General features: G+C 39.4%; 1 protein-coding gene across 3 annotated transcripts in view; it reads right to left on the minus strand.

Moving 5' to 3' along the window:
- Nucleotides 1–15528, minus strand: part of LOC127578397 (tau-tubulin kinase 2-like) — a 227024-nt gene that overhangs the window by 179409 nt on the left and 32087 nt on the right. For all 3 annotated transcript variants that reach the window (XM_052030378.1, XM_052030397.1, XM_052030387.1), the window contains exon 3: nucleotides 1755–1902. In XM_052030378.1, coding sequence (XP_051886338.1) covers nucleotides 1755–1902 — 148 coding nt within the window. The remainder of the gene's footprint in view (nucleotides 1–1754; nucleotides 1903–15528) is intronic.

The following is a 15528-nucleotide window of genomic DNA, read 5'->3' on the forward strand; positions in this document are numbered from 1 at the left end:
TTTTTCCCAGGGAGGCGGTGCTAAAAACAAGAGGGCATAGATTTAAAATCAGAGGCAAGACATTTAAAAGGAACATCGGGGGGCAGCTTCTTCATGGAAAGGGTGGTGCATCTTTGGAATGAGTTGCCAGAAATAGTAGTTGAGGCAGGTACATTAGCAACATTTAAAGGCCATCTAGATAAGTACATGGCAAGGAAAGGTTGAGAGGGCTATGGGCCAAAAACTGGCAGATGGGACTAGCATGCTGGCCAACATAGTCAGCATGGATGAGTTGGGCCGAAGGGCCCGTTTCCATACTGTATGACTCCAAGACCCTTGTGTCTTTTATCAGAAACAGGATCCAAAGTGCAAGCTTTAGTTATCAACATCACCGAGACTCCTTCAATATCCAGCTGATTCCAAGTAATTTATAATGCAGCTATAGATGTAGGCAGCCAAGATGTCTGTAGACTGGGATTACCATTAGATTTTATTGTATCAGATCAGTCCCAATATACAGAAATCCAGTCCCTGCAGGACAGCATTTGGTCAGTGGTCTCCCAAGTTCCCAGAGACACTTCTCTCTAGCTTCCCAAGGAGCAGAGGGGTCCTAGAGGGAGCAAATCCCAACACATATAACAAATAACTTGAGACTTCAACAACATAAAAGCTCTGTACTAAGAGCTGGAAAGCACAATTAATCCAAGGAGTTCCTTTTTTGGACAGCAGAGAACAACTCTCCTGGGCTGTAAGTTTTTTGTGATGATTCTATGATTCATTGAAAGACCATTGTAACAAATTGATATGGAAATACTTTACATGGTTGAAGGCAAAGATGCTAGATATTAGAAATTAATTACTATGATGCGTGTTGCCCAACAACCAAACAAGAAGTGAGTTACAAATCAATTGCAAGTAAACTGCACTGCACGAACATAATAATAAGAACTTGGGAACAGTTGGTGGTCATGGATGGTTCTGGTACTTAACTGCTTTTTTAGTTGAAAGATGGCTAGATCGGAGGTGATTGCTGAACTGCTAACCTTCAGCCCTGTAATGAGTCTGGCCTCTTAATATGTCACTGATCACCAGATCTCCTGCCTGGTGCAGCAGCTGGTGACCTCCCCAATCCAGGCTCTGCCAAGACTTTTCCCATCACCTGATTCACTAAGTGGCAGGAGGCCTCTGACTGTGCAAGACACTTGGAAAGAATGGGGTCTCTTGCTTGGATTCTGTCATGGGAGGCATGAAATGCGAAAAATGGTCAGAAAGATCTGGGGAGGAGGGAAGAACATGGTGCCAAGCTTTGATCTTGCAGTGGGTGGAGAATACTGATCTGTTTTAGAAGAGAAATAAGCCAACATCACAGTTGATTTTTATTTGTACAATACGCCCTTCTATCTGGTAACTGACATGGAAAACCTTAAAGTTTCTTAGCAGTGTGCTTATTTAGAATGGGGGTGAGTATGAAGCCATTTCCAAGGCCAAAACAAGGAGACAATTCTGTGTCCAAGGGCTTCATTGTCAATTAAATGTCATCTGTACACACAGGGGCTTGTTACATTGCCTCCCCCATGCACCAATAATCAATGGGTGACTCAAAGATTCCCAGAACTCAGCAGGTCTGTCAATGAACAGCGAGTGACAGAGTGATAGCCACTGTGGCTGCGAGCTATCAGCAATTCACAGATGAGCACATTATTCAGGTTATCCAGCATTCAGAAACTGGCCTAATGAAATATAACAGTCTAAATAGGTATTACATGAGAACTAACCTTGTAGTTTCTTCAAAACAGCAACTTCCATTTTGAGAACCTGCTTTGGTTGCTGGGCTGACTCCACTTTGAGAGCAACATTCTCCTGGGTCAAAAAGTCTACAGCTTCATAGATTTCACCAAAGCCCCCACCTCCAATCTTTTTCAACTGCAAGACAAAAAAAACTTTAATTACTAAATCCACCATACCAAAATAATTATAAAATTAATGACATTTAATGCGAAGATATTTACAATAGGTACACCAAGTTTCAGATTTCACAAACATGGTAAATATTTTGTGTATAATTTTTCCAGTAAATTATCCAAAAATAGAAAAGGCAGACTCATATTTTAAGACCTTAGTGTCCCAAAGCAATTTCCACTGTAATGTACAAATGCAACAACCGAGCTGCACATAAGTTGCCACAAACATCTTATCTGGTCATACCAGATAAATCACTTTCAAGTCATTTGGTTGAGGAAAAAGTTCTTTTTTGAACAACAGGAATAATTCCACTGTTCTTCTTCAAAACCTACCACCGATACCTTTTAGGTTTGCATGGGAGAAATAATGTTCATTAAATGAGGATACTTCTGGCATGCAGTACTCCTTTGTCAGCCTAGGCATTTTTGACCCATACAAGTACAGCAGTAAATCTTAAAACATTATCATAATGGTGACCACGAAGCAACCAGACAGTTCTAAAAACCCATAATTTCATTAATGTCTTTTGCAGAAGGAAACCCTCTTTCCTTATCTTGCCTTTTTGTGACTTTAGGGTACCAGACACACTTTCATAAAGCAGAGCAAGCTGCAAAGTTATATAAAACCACAATAGTAGAATATATATATGGAGAGGGAGAGGGAGAGGGAGAGGGAGAGGGAGAGGGAGAGGGAGAGGGAGAGGGAGAGGGAGAGGGAGAGGGAGAGGGAGAGGGAGAGGGAGAGGGAGAGGGAGAGGGAGAGGGAGAGAAAATCAGCTTCTAAGACTCAAATTTGGTCACAAAGGCACACCAGGCCCAGATGATATTGAAGAGTACTCTTCAATGCCACCTAAAGAGAGGTGACAAGACAGAGGTTGATGAAAGTACAGAATTGTACCTAAAAACTTCTCATCCATAAAGCTGATGAATCACTATTATTCCAAATTGAATTCTACTTAAAAAAAAATGAGCTTACAATGAACTCAGAATATACTCTGGATGGGGGACTTCAATGGCCACAGCCAAGAGTGCCTTGGTAGTACCACCACTATTTCATTTGGGCAAGATCTGCAACAGATAAACACATCTACATGGCTTCAATCTCATCAATCTACCTCTACAGTACTGGAAGGAGTGAGTACCACAGTCTTTGTGAAAATATAGTTTTAAGGACACACATCTTCACAATTGTCCTAAATGGGATAGAGTCCAAAAAGATCTGCCAGCTCAACACTGGACATCCGGGAGATGCTGTGGACCATCAGCAGCAGCAGCAAAGTACACTACTGCACTTCATAACCTCACAGCCTGACATATTCCTCACTCTGCCTTTACAAAAAGACCAGGGGGATCAACCCTGGTTCAATGAAGAGTGCAGAGGGCATGCTAGGGCAGCACAAGGCACAACTAAAGGTGAGTTGTCAATCTGGTTAATCTGCTAAACAACATCTTAATCCATGGATCCAACCAAAGCACTGAAGTCACACCATATCTAGTTGCAAATGTTGATAAACGATTAAACCAAAAACGAGAAGAAAATTCAAGAATAAACCAGCACGTGTCGCAGACCAAGACCGTAAAGCTCACTGCCTGGTACTTTTATGACCCGAATACTATCAGTCACATCAACCCATGTCTAAATGTTATCTAGTCATGTTGGATGCAGGCATGGATTATTTCATTTGTGAGGAGTTGGGAAAGGAATTGGCTGAGAGAGAATATGATACTTCATCCCCACAGACAACAAAACCTATACAATGTTCTCACTTGAGTTGGAAAGTGGAAAATAACCTAGATGCAATAAAAATGCCAGGCAGTGATAATTTCCAAAAAGCTAAGACCATCATTTCCCTGTGATATTCAATAATGTTCAATTCCCTCACCATTCTGGGAATCGCCACTGGTCCAAGCAGGAGCAAACAATGACTATGGATACAGGAGCAGATCAGAAGTTGATTCTTCTGCAGTGAGTGACTTCCCAAACTCTTTCCACCAACAAGGCAGAAATACGAGTGTGATGTTATATTCTCTACTTGCCTGGATAAATCCTGCTCCAACATAGCATAAATTTGGCATAATCCAGGAAAGTCCTGCAAAGGTTTACAATTTATTTGATCACATCCGTTTAGTTGAAGGTAACGCGACCACTCAAGTCATCCTCAATAACAACTACATAAAAAGTTACAACTGTTATGAGATATATTATGCATCTGATTAAACTAAAGTGAGAGATTCCAGATTCCTGATAAAGCACTAGCGTGAAGCTACACTGAAATTTGCAGTTATCTGGAATACATAGGACTGCAGCCAGATACAGCTACAACTTACAAGAAAAAACTGATTCCATCACCAACATTGGAAGACTGCAGCTAATACTAGGATGTGCACACATAAGAGAGAATAGGTTACATGCAAGTAAATAGAAGGATGGGATTGCTCTAAGAGCTGGCATTCATGGGTCAAGTGGACTCGCATGTAGTGAGAAAGTACAAAATATGAAATGTAAAGCAATAGCAGCTTGTTGAAAAGCAGACACTTTTTAATGTGAATCTACATAATTTCAGTAGGCTATTAAAGCAGAAAAGCATAATAGTCAAGCCACATTCTCTCCTCCTACACAAGGTCTATCAGTGCCCATGGAATCAAATTTTTGAGAATGACTTTTCCTTTCCAAATCAGAGATACCTATAGTCATGTTATGTGTAATGAATTAGATGATGAACTACTGTGGTTTGCAGTGTGTACATTCAGAGGAATTAGGGAAATCAGTTTATCAAATAGATTTGCAGCAAAGTACAATTATTTTATTGCTGTCAATTAAAATTAGCCAGATTTTTGCACTTGATCACCAAACATTTGGTTCAGCTAATGAAATTACAGCCATATTTCAGTCAGGACAAAATCCAAATTCTGCAGAATCTGAAAATCTCAAAAAAACAGAAAATGTTCAAAATACTTAGGACAAGTAGCATCAGCAGAGAAAAAAATGGATGAGAAATATTAGACCCAGAGTTAAAGCACATTTTAAGATGTGCAGAAAAGGAGGGCAGAAGAGGAAGGGGAGAGGGACAGGGTTGGGGAGATTAAACAACAAAAAGGAGAGGTGCTAGTAACAGAAATATTAAGGAGACAAAGGTCAGCAAAATTAATCATCAAAAATTACCAGAGAAAAGTGGAACAAATGGTGGAAATATGAAATAAAAATGTTGGAAGTATTTCTGTAGGTAAACCACAGACAACTAATAAAATTAATTTCTTCTGAATGTTAAACACTGGCCACTGTAATCATTCTGCTGAGAGCGTCCTGGAGTAGTGATCTAGAGGTACAAGTTCAACCTTCACTTGAAAATTTAAATTCGACTGATTAAATAAATCTGGAATAGGTTAACATTAGTAATAGTGACCATGGAACTGCTGGATTGTTATAAAAACCCAGCTGACTCACTGAAGTCCTTTAGTCAGGAAATCTTGTGTCATTTCCTGTCCCAAACCAGCTATTGCATGTCTGCTGACACCAAATTGTCACCAGATAGTGCTATCAAGAACATTTATTCACCAATATGAAGTGATGCACGTTTTTCAGAGTATTGTGGCAAATCTTTATTATCCCAGGGTATTGTTGTGCAGCAGCGACAGGTTGATGGTGGACCCATGTCATGCAGATGTCAAGCTTAAGGGCCAACCCTTTGTGTGTTTCAGTGAACAAGTCAACAATGGCTTGGAGCTCAACCTCTAAGTGCATACAAACACCATCATCCACTGAGGTTCAGGTGATCTTGCTTCAGGAAGACAATTGCCATTGGTTGAACAGTTTCCCAGTTGTTCTGAAGATTAGTTCCACTCCCACAGGAAGTTAGTTCGAAGTGAGATACAGCACTGTGATGAGAAAGATTGAAAAAGATGTCAGGGCAGTGGAGCAGCTTTGCTTGACATTGGTCTTCACTGAGATTGGCTCTGTTATTGGCTCTGGTTTAGATGGTTTTCACGCCTTCATGTAGCAAAAGTAAAATGAAGCCTTCTGTAGAAGAGTCTGCAGTTCCTACATTGGCTTCAATGACCTCAGAATTCAAGACTGGAGTAGAAGCAAGTCAGCCTCAATCCTGAGGGATCATTTAAGAGGAATAAGATTGATCAATATGCTGTTCAGGGATGCTCAGTTTGGACGCTGTCAGAACCACTCAGCTCTAAACTTCATCACAGCCTTGGTTCAAACATGGACTACAAAGACAATTCCAGAGACAAGGTGATAATGACTGTCTTTAACATTAAGTTAGCATTTAACCACTGGTGGCATCATACTCTGGAGTCACACCTTGCACAAAAGAAGGTAGGTATAATTGTTGGGGGTTAATTATTTCAGCCAGAAGACTATGAATTCTTCAGATAATGTCCTTTGCATAGCCAAATTCAGCTGCTTCATAAACGACCTTCCTTCCACGTTAGAAGTAATGATGGCACAAAGTTCAATTTCTTTCTTAACTTCTTACATAAAAATCATATCCATGATCACATTTAGTAAGCCTGGACAAAATTCAGGAATGGACTGGAAAAATGGGGCAAGTAACATTCCCATCATACTGGTATTGACCACTGCCAACAAGGCAACATCCAAACCACCTTGCCATTGCAGTACCATCACCAAGTCTCCTGACATCCCAACATGGACCTCTACTATAGGGCAAGGTCCAAAGGCACATGGGAACACTACTACCTCTATTCTTCTTCAAGGCACATAACATCCTGCCTTGGAAATGTGTCACAATTGCTTCATCATAAGTGGTCAAAGTCCTTGATACCTTATACAAAAGAATTGAGGACCTTGTTGTCACAGATTGCAATAGTATATTAGAGCATATCACTTTTGCCTTCTGAAAAGATAATTGGGAATGAGCAATAAATGCTAGCTTTGCCAGTGACCCTAACATCCTGTATATGCAAAATCTCTCCATTTCAGCTGAAGAGTAATGGAAGCTCTGCAATTAATAGTGGTATCTTTGGGTCCATGGGATAAGAAGTTAAATATCAGGTTAGGAAGTAAAATCAGTCAAGGCTTAAGCTTAATCATTAAAGTAGCCCCCTTTGGAGATGGTATCTAGGAACTAGATAAGCAGTCGTCAATCCAAGGTATCATTTTTTCCCAATGGTCACATTATCTAAAATCAATTAACCTTAGTTTATTCATGACACTGGAGCAAGGCTGCCACTATTTCTAGCAAAGAGCCAACCACCCTAATTCAAAAATTCACTGAACTGTGATATTAAGTAAAGCAAAAATTACCAGGGTCTGTAGAAAATGTCCAAATGATTGGCAGTAATGAATTAGCAATTCCAAAGAGGTTTAATTAACTTCAAAAACTTATTTAACTTCCTTTGTGGATACATAACACTGGAGTGTAGTCAATATGACATCATCCTCCAAGGTGAATGGGCAAAGGGAAAACTGTTCAATGGTTGGATTCATCTTGCACCAAGTAAGATAGCTGGGGATTGTCTAGAATCAATTATTCCACCCCAAAGAGATCACTACACGAGTTCCTCAGGCCAGTGTCCTAGGCCCACCATTTTCAGCTGTTTTGATCAAAACCTTCCTTTATCTTAAGGTCAGAAGTAGCTATGATTCCACATGTTCAATTCCATTCAGAACTCCTCAGCAAATGAATCAGCACACAAGACCAAGACAACATTCAGACATGGGCTGACAAGCAGCAAATATCATTTACACCACAAGAATGCCAGTGACCATCTTCAAGACCATCTGACCAGCTATCCTGAACTTTCAAAGGCATTAACGTTGCAGGCTAACCTCCTCCCCTCACACCCTTGACATCCAGAAACTCAGTGGAATAGTTATACAAATACTATGGCTACTAGAGCAGGTCAGTTGATGGGTATTCCGGAGTAAATTACTTAATAGCTTAAAGCCTTTCCACCATCTGGAAGGCACAAGTCAGCAGTGTGATGGAAAACTATACACCTGCCTGGATGAGTGCAGCTCCTAGAAGTCAAGCACCTCGATCCCATCCAAGAAAAAGCAGCCAGCAACAACTGGCACCCAAACAACATCCTAAACATTCATTCCCTTCACCAGCATCACATCAGGGCTGCAATATAAAGCATACACAAGATTGAAGTGCAATTACTTGCCTCGGCTAGTACCTACCAAACCTGCAAACTACCGAGGAGGACAAGGGCAGCAGGTACATAGGAACACCACCACCTGCAGGTTCCTTAGCAAGTAGCACCATTCCTTCATTTGCATTGGGTTAGATTCTAAGAACCCTTCACAACTGCTTTCAGGAGTACTTTCACCAACACTGCAGTGGTTAAAGGAAGTGCCACTCCACCACCTTCTCTTGAGCAGTTCGGAAAGGGCAATTAATGCCAGCCTTGCCAACAATGCCCAAGTCCTCAAATGTGCTGTACGATTATGACTCTAGGCCCACCACGTCCATGAAACCACTGAGCACTCAACTATTCAGAGTCACCAAGTCTCTACGCACAAAAGGTTTGAAAATACATTACAAGTTATTTTAAATCACATTTAGAAGATTCTACTACTTTAAACCTGACACTAATAATTATTCAGTCAAATCAAAGAACTCACGGCCTAAAAAAAAGGTTTATAATTTTACCCAATACTAAAAGATTCAGATAAACTAACCTACACTGCAAATTTTTCCATTGTAAACCAATAAGATAAAAAAGGCCAAAGCATCATATTGTTATATCTGACTTGTAATTGTATTACAAGTATCGGAATAGGCCATTTAGCTCCACTATTTAACAGAATCATGATCGACCCGATTGTAATCTGAACTCCAGATTCATGTCTATCCAAAGCAACCTTTCACCTCTGCTTATAAAGAACCCATTGACTTCTGCCTTAAAAAGATTCAATTATTCTGCTTCTGTCACCTCGAGGAAGAGCGCTCCAAAGACTACGATTCTCAGAAAATACTTTGTCACACTTCCATTTTAAGTGAACAATCACTGTCATTATTTCATCCTCACTTCCAAACTCCACTAGATATAAACCTAACTTGTCCAACCTTTCCCTCATAAGCCAATCCATCTATCCTATGTTTTAATCTTGTAAACTGCCTTGTACACTTCCAATGCATGAACAGAATTTTGAATGAATGTCAAAACCAGCAGAGTAGCTGACTTCCATAAAAGAAAAAAAATAAATATAAAATTACTACAAAAAATGTAAATTCTAGCTACTAGATTGAGGAATGCAAGGATTGAATTTGTAATATCCTAAATATGTTAAGTCTTTATAAATAATCACACACACATTGTTTTGGCCATTGTGCATATTCTTGTAAGTTCTCTAACTTATCATCCCATTAAACTGTTAAAATCAAGAGATACTACTGACTAATACAGATTCAGAACATGAAGCTTTTGGACAATGCTTTACTAATATAATGATTTTACCTTGAAACAAAAAAAAAATGAAATTAAATGTGAAATGTCAAAGTTCTGGTTAATCATAGGGATAACCATTTCAACAGATAGGTGACTTGTAATTTTGGTCCCTTTTCCCAGGTAACGCATAATAGACCAACATCAATAAAACACAAATCTCCGATCTGCAGACCTGCAATGTCCCAAGGCTTACCTGCACTTTTGAGTCATAAGGTGGGTAATTTGGCAGTGAGGTACACCAATCACTGGCCTTCTATTTCTAGTGTTCAGCATCCATTAACTCTCTCGGCACTTGCCAGAGTATCCCTGATACTCGTGATTACGGCAGCATTGTTACGTGTTGGCACACTCAAGAGCAGGACTTTTATTTATGATATTTACTTCAGAATCAGGTTTATTATCACTGACTTATATGTCATGAAATCTGTTGTTTTGCAGCAGCAGCAGTACAGTGCAAAGACAAAATTATAAATTTCAAAATAAATAGTGTAAAAAAAAGAAATAATGAGGTAGTGGTCATGGACCATTCAGAAATCTGATGGCAGAGGAGAAGAAGCTGTTCCTAAATCGCTTGAGTGTGGGTCTTTAAGGCTCCTGTACCAGCTCCCGAGATGCTATCCTGGCATGGCCTGGATGGTGAGGGTCCTTGGTGATGGATGCCACTTTGAGGCACCACCTCTTGAAGATGTCCTTGATGGTAGGGAAGAGTTGTGCCTATGGTTTTTTAAGCAACCATTTTTATTTACAGCTCTTTATTGGACTACTTTGGCACTGCCAGCTTGCATACAACAGAACAGTACAGCAACAGGCCCTTCAGCCCACCAAGTCTGTGCTGACTATGATGCCAATCTACTCAATCTCATCTGCTTACACAATGGTCTGTACCCCTTTATTCCCTGCCTGTTCGTGTTTTGTCTAAATTGCTCTTCAATGCTGTTATCATATACTGTATGCTTCTACCACCTCCCCAACAACTCCCCAGGCATTTTTCTTTTGAAAAACGATGCTACTCAGAAGGATGAAATTAATAATAAACAGTCATAACTACACACATTACTGAAAATGACCTAATATGCAAACTCTAATCTATACACCATGAAACAAACAATAGTTACATCATATACTCTTTCAGGCCCATTCTCTGAAATAATGACAGATCTTCAACTGAGTTCCATGCATCTGACTTTTCCTAGTATTCTATTAAATCGCTGATTAACGTTGATCAATTTTCAACCTAACCATTGACCTCATAAAATTACCAATCACTGAAAGATCTCAGATTTCTACCACTCTTGTCATTTCTGGTCCCGAAAGTCCTGATTAATAATTTTTTTTAAACTAGGACCCTCTAATCCCTGAATCCCCAACCAGCAGAGGTGGTTTCTATTAGCTTGTCATTTCTCTTAATACTTTGAAAACCTCAATTCATTCTACAAGTATTAATTATTACTACTTATTTGCACATCCCACATGCATGCACACTAATCAGATAACAAGACATTCAATACTGCTATAAATCAGCATAGGCATCATGAGACAAAAGGCCTGTTCCTGTGCTTTACTGTTCTATGTTCAAATCCACCATGATGATTCCTGATAGGGAGTTAAATGAGACAGTAACAGCTTTAAATTTGATTTGTCAGTGTCAAAACCAAAATTCATGGACAAATGTATGAACACAACACTTCATTTACTTTTTTGTGTATGTGGAAAACTCTGGCAAGGCCAGCATTTCTTTTGTCTGCCCCACTTGCCCTTGGGAAGATGGCAATTAACCACTGCAATATTGCACGTGAAGATATTTCCACAACACCATTAGGTTGCAAGTTCCAGGACTTAGATCCAACAAAAACAAAGGAATGGCAACATATTTCTGAATCAGAATGGTGTGAATGCCTTGGGATATACTGTTCTCTTCCTTCTTGATGGAAGAGGTTGCACATTTGCAAAATGTTGTTACAGCAGCCAAGGCAAGTACCGCAGTGCATTTTATAAATGGTACACAATGCAGCCATTATGTAGTAGATATGAAGAAAATCAATGCTAAGGTTAGTGGATGGAGTTGCAATCAAATGGGCTGCTTTGGTCCTGACTGGTGTTTAATGTCTAGTGTTGCTGAAGCTGTACCTATCCATCCTACGTGCCATGTAGACAGCAGAAAGTTTTAGAGGAGTCAGGAAGCTTTTATGCAACTAGCACAGTAGAGTTTCTGGTCAATGGAAACCGCTAAAAATGTTGACAGTGGAAGACTATGCCAATAATTGTCAAGAATAGCTCATTTGTCTGAAGAGATAATTGCCTGATACTTTCATGGCACAACTATTATTTGCCACTCATCAGTCCACACCTAAAATATTGGCTAAACTTTGTAGCATGCTAGTATGCATAGCTTCATTTTCCGAGTTGCAAATGGAACTAAGCATTGCACATCAGCAACAAACTTCCCTGCTTTTGATGGAAGGTCATTGATGAAGCAGCTGAACGTATTTGGGCCTAGGCCATAATCCCGAGGATCTTCTGCATGATGCTCTGTGGCTGGGATGATTGACCTCGAACAACAATAATGGACAAAAATGTCAGCATGGATATGGTGGGCCAAAAGGACCTCCTCTTGTGCTATACAACTAGGACTCTATAAATCAATCTTCTGTGAAAGGTACAACTGAAACCTTTGGGGTGTTTACTCCTTAATGCCCACTGATATCAGTTTTACCAGAGCTTCTTAATGTCATACTAGGTCAAATGGTGCATTGATTTCAAGGGTGATCAGTCTCATCTCATGCTTGGAATTTCACTCTTGGTCCAAGACTAAGATATGGAGCCATGTGGACCTGGTAAACAGGGCATTAGTAAGTCCAAACAGAAAAGAGAAAAAGAAAGAAAGTTAACAATTCAGGTCCAAGACCCTTCATCAGAACTGGGATGACAGAAATTAAGTTAGTTTTAGGTATAGAGAAGATGAGGAAAGGATGGATATGACAGAGTATCTTTGATGGATTAAGGCCAAGGGTGCCATGGGGATAAACAGCAGAAGTCATCCAATGTGGTTTTTTCTTTACAATAAGGACAAAGAAACAAAAAGCAAAAGAGACAAGTGAAGTTGAGAGAGAATACTGAAATTACAGAAAAAAGTGCCAAGTGCAGGGCTGTAGGACATGCACAGCAGGTCAAACTGTGTTGACGGAGAGAGAAAACTGAGCTATAACAGATGGTTGACTTGCATCAGAAATGGCTACTTCTGATAGAGAAGTTAACTGAAATTGAAGAATTCAATATTGAATCTGGATGTCTGCAGTGTGCCTAGACAGATGAGGTGCTGTTTCTCAAGCTTACATTGGGCCTCATTATAAATAGAGCAGAAGGCCAAGGACACAGTCAAAGTCAAGTTTATTGTCATACACACAAGTACATGTATGCACAGGTGCAATGAAAAACTTGCTTGCAACATTACAGGCACATAGCATCAGATAAACAGCATTCATAGAATCACAGAACAGTACAGCACAATACAGGCCCTTTGGCCCACAATGTTGTGCCAACCTTTAAACCTCACCTAAGATTATCTAACCCCTTCCTCCCACATATCCCTCTATTTGAAATTCCTCCATATGCTTATCTAGTAATCACAAGGAAAACAAATTAAACAAATTATACACAATTTTTTTTTAAACAAGAAAAACAATTAGAACAAAAAAAAAGTCCAACTTAGTGCAAAGTGATCAAAGTGGTCATAGTGTTGCTAAACTGTAGTGATCAGGGTTGTACTGGTTGGTTCAAGGATGGAATGGCTGAAGGGAAGTAGCTGTTCTTGAACCTGGTGGTGTGGGACTTCAGGCTTCTGTACCTCCTTCCCGATGGTAGCAGAGAGAAGATGGCATGGCCCGGATGGTGGGGATCTTTGATGATGGATGTTGCCTTCTTGAGGCAGCACCTCCTGTCACTCCAACACCTATCATTTTGCACTCCAAGTGATTTTGCAACACCTAGCACTCCAATATCTATCACTTTGCTGATGATTGAGGGTTAGGCATAATTAGCTAGATTGGATTTGTCCTGCTTTTTGTGAACAGTTCATACCTAGGCAAATTTTCATATCATCCAGTTGTGCCAATGTTTTAATTATTGGCTCAAAGCATGGCTCATTCTTAATTCAAGCTTTCAGTACTACAACTAGGATACAGTTTGGGCTTAGTGTTTTTACTGTTATCAGTGGCCTCAGCTGTTTACCAATATCCATGGAATGAATCAAATTAGTTGAATAGCTTTTTATGATGTAGGGACTTCAGGATTAATCTCAGGTGGATCATCCTTTCAACACTTGAAACTGAACATGGATGTAAATGCTTCAGGTCTCTTTAGCAGTGCATGCTGGGCTTAGCCATCAATGAGTATCGGGATGTTCTTAGAGTCTCCTCCCCCAGCTAACAGTTCAATTGTCCATCACCAATCACAACTAAGTGTGGTAGGGTTGCAAATGCAACCCTATCTGCTAGTTGCAGGATCACTCATCTGTCTATCACACATAGTTTTTGCTGGTGTTGTGGCTTCATTTGGTTGGCACCTCATTAAGTAATCTGGTTAATCTCCTGGTTTCAGTGTAATAGCAGAATGAGGCCTATACTAGCTAAATTATAGATAGTAGTGGTGTACATTTCTGCTGCTGATGGTCCACAACATCTCAATGATGTCCAGGTCTGAGCTGCCAGATCTGCTCTAAGTCTATCCCAATTTTCATGATTCGTATGCCAATAAAAAAAAACAGAGGGTGCCCTCAGTGAAGACAGGACCTTGTTTCCACAAGGAAAGTCTATCAGTCGTCTCTACCAATGACTTCATGGACAAGGTTTATATCTCAAGGATATTTTCAATGATCATTACATACAATGATAACCACCAAAAACCCTAGACTACTCCAAAAATAACTGAAAAATCATTCCAGAAGAAAAAGGGGTTTAAAACAGATGCATTTTAATACACAGAACACAATGTGACTCCTTTTGAAGAACATGCTCTTTAATGTAGATGCTGGACCAAACCAATTTTCCCATTTCATAGTGTACCAAAGAATTTTTAACCAAAGAACTGGGGCAGATCAAGCCTCTTGACACCTATTGGAGGATTTCTGCTCATTTAAATTTAACAGAACTTTAAATTTGTGTATATAATGACATGACTTTCTTGTTTAGGTTATCTAGAATTAAAAATCAAGTCAAGTCAGTCCTGGAGTATATCAGTATTTCCAGGAAGTTTTGAAAACTGTTTTAGATCTCATTTATTAAAACTAAAAAAAACTCCTAATGTTTGAACCAATTTTTCCAAGCAATTATGTTCCCGATCAAAGATCGATGCTCCATTAACATGCAGTGATACAAACACAGATTGCTAGCAAGATGAAGAACATTTTTGTTCTTTGATTATTAAGTCCTATATTAATGTTCCACAGTTACCAAATAATGTTTCAAGATCAACAACAACAAGCTCTTCTAATACTATCAAGCTGACTGGAAAATTAAAACACTAAGCTGTTGTTGGATCAGTTTTTTTTACTTCAACCTACTCTACACAGTGCCATGTTTGGGGGAGGGAAGAGAGAACTTTCCAGAATTTATTTCAAATCATATGTTGCAATAATAGCTGGGGTATCAGGAGTATTAATAAAATGAGTAACACGTATTTTAATAGATGGGTCATTATATAATGGTAACAACTGAGCACCCACATTCCATTCATAACATTTTTCCACTCATTGTTAAGACCCTTGTACAAGGTGCAGCCATGTATTTAGAGTACATGTCAACTTTCAGCAAGACAGATTGCCAGAAGTCATCTCACTTGTAAACTTATTTTTAAACATCCGACATAAATTCCAATCTTATCAGCAACTTTTTCTAGATATCAGCAAGATTGAACTGGGAAAGGTCTAAAAGCATATTTAAGACCAACCCACTGACAAAGCCCTATGCATGGGTCTTTTGTTGAACAAATTAGCATAATGAACCTTTTTTTTAAATCTGCCAGTTATAAATGCTGTTTTCCCTTGTGATTTAATTTTCAGAGTGCCAAGCAGCTGTTGTTTATAACATCATCCAAATTCTCTGGGCTCTCTCCAATCAGTCATTCACACCAACATAATTAGGGGTGTTTACTGAGAGAAAAG

Source organism: Pristis pectinata, chromosome 1, assembly GCF_009764475.1.
Source record: "Pristis pectinata isolate sPriPec2 chromosome 1, sPriPec2.1.pri, whole genome shotgun sequence".
NCBI classification, from domain to species: Eukaryota; Metazoa; Chordata; class Chondrichthyes; order Rhinopristiformes; family Pristidae; genus Pristis; species Pristis pectinata.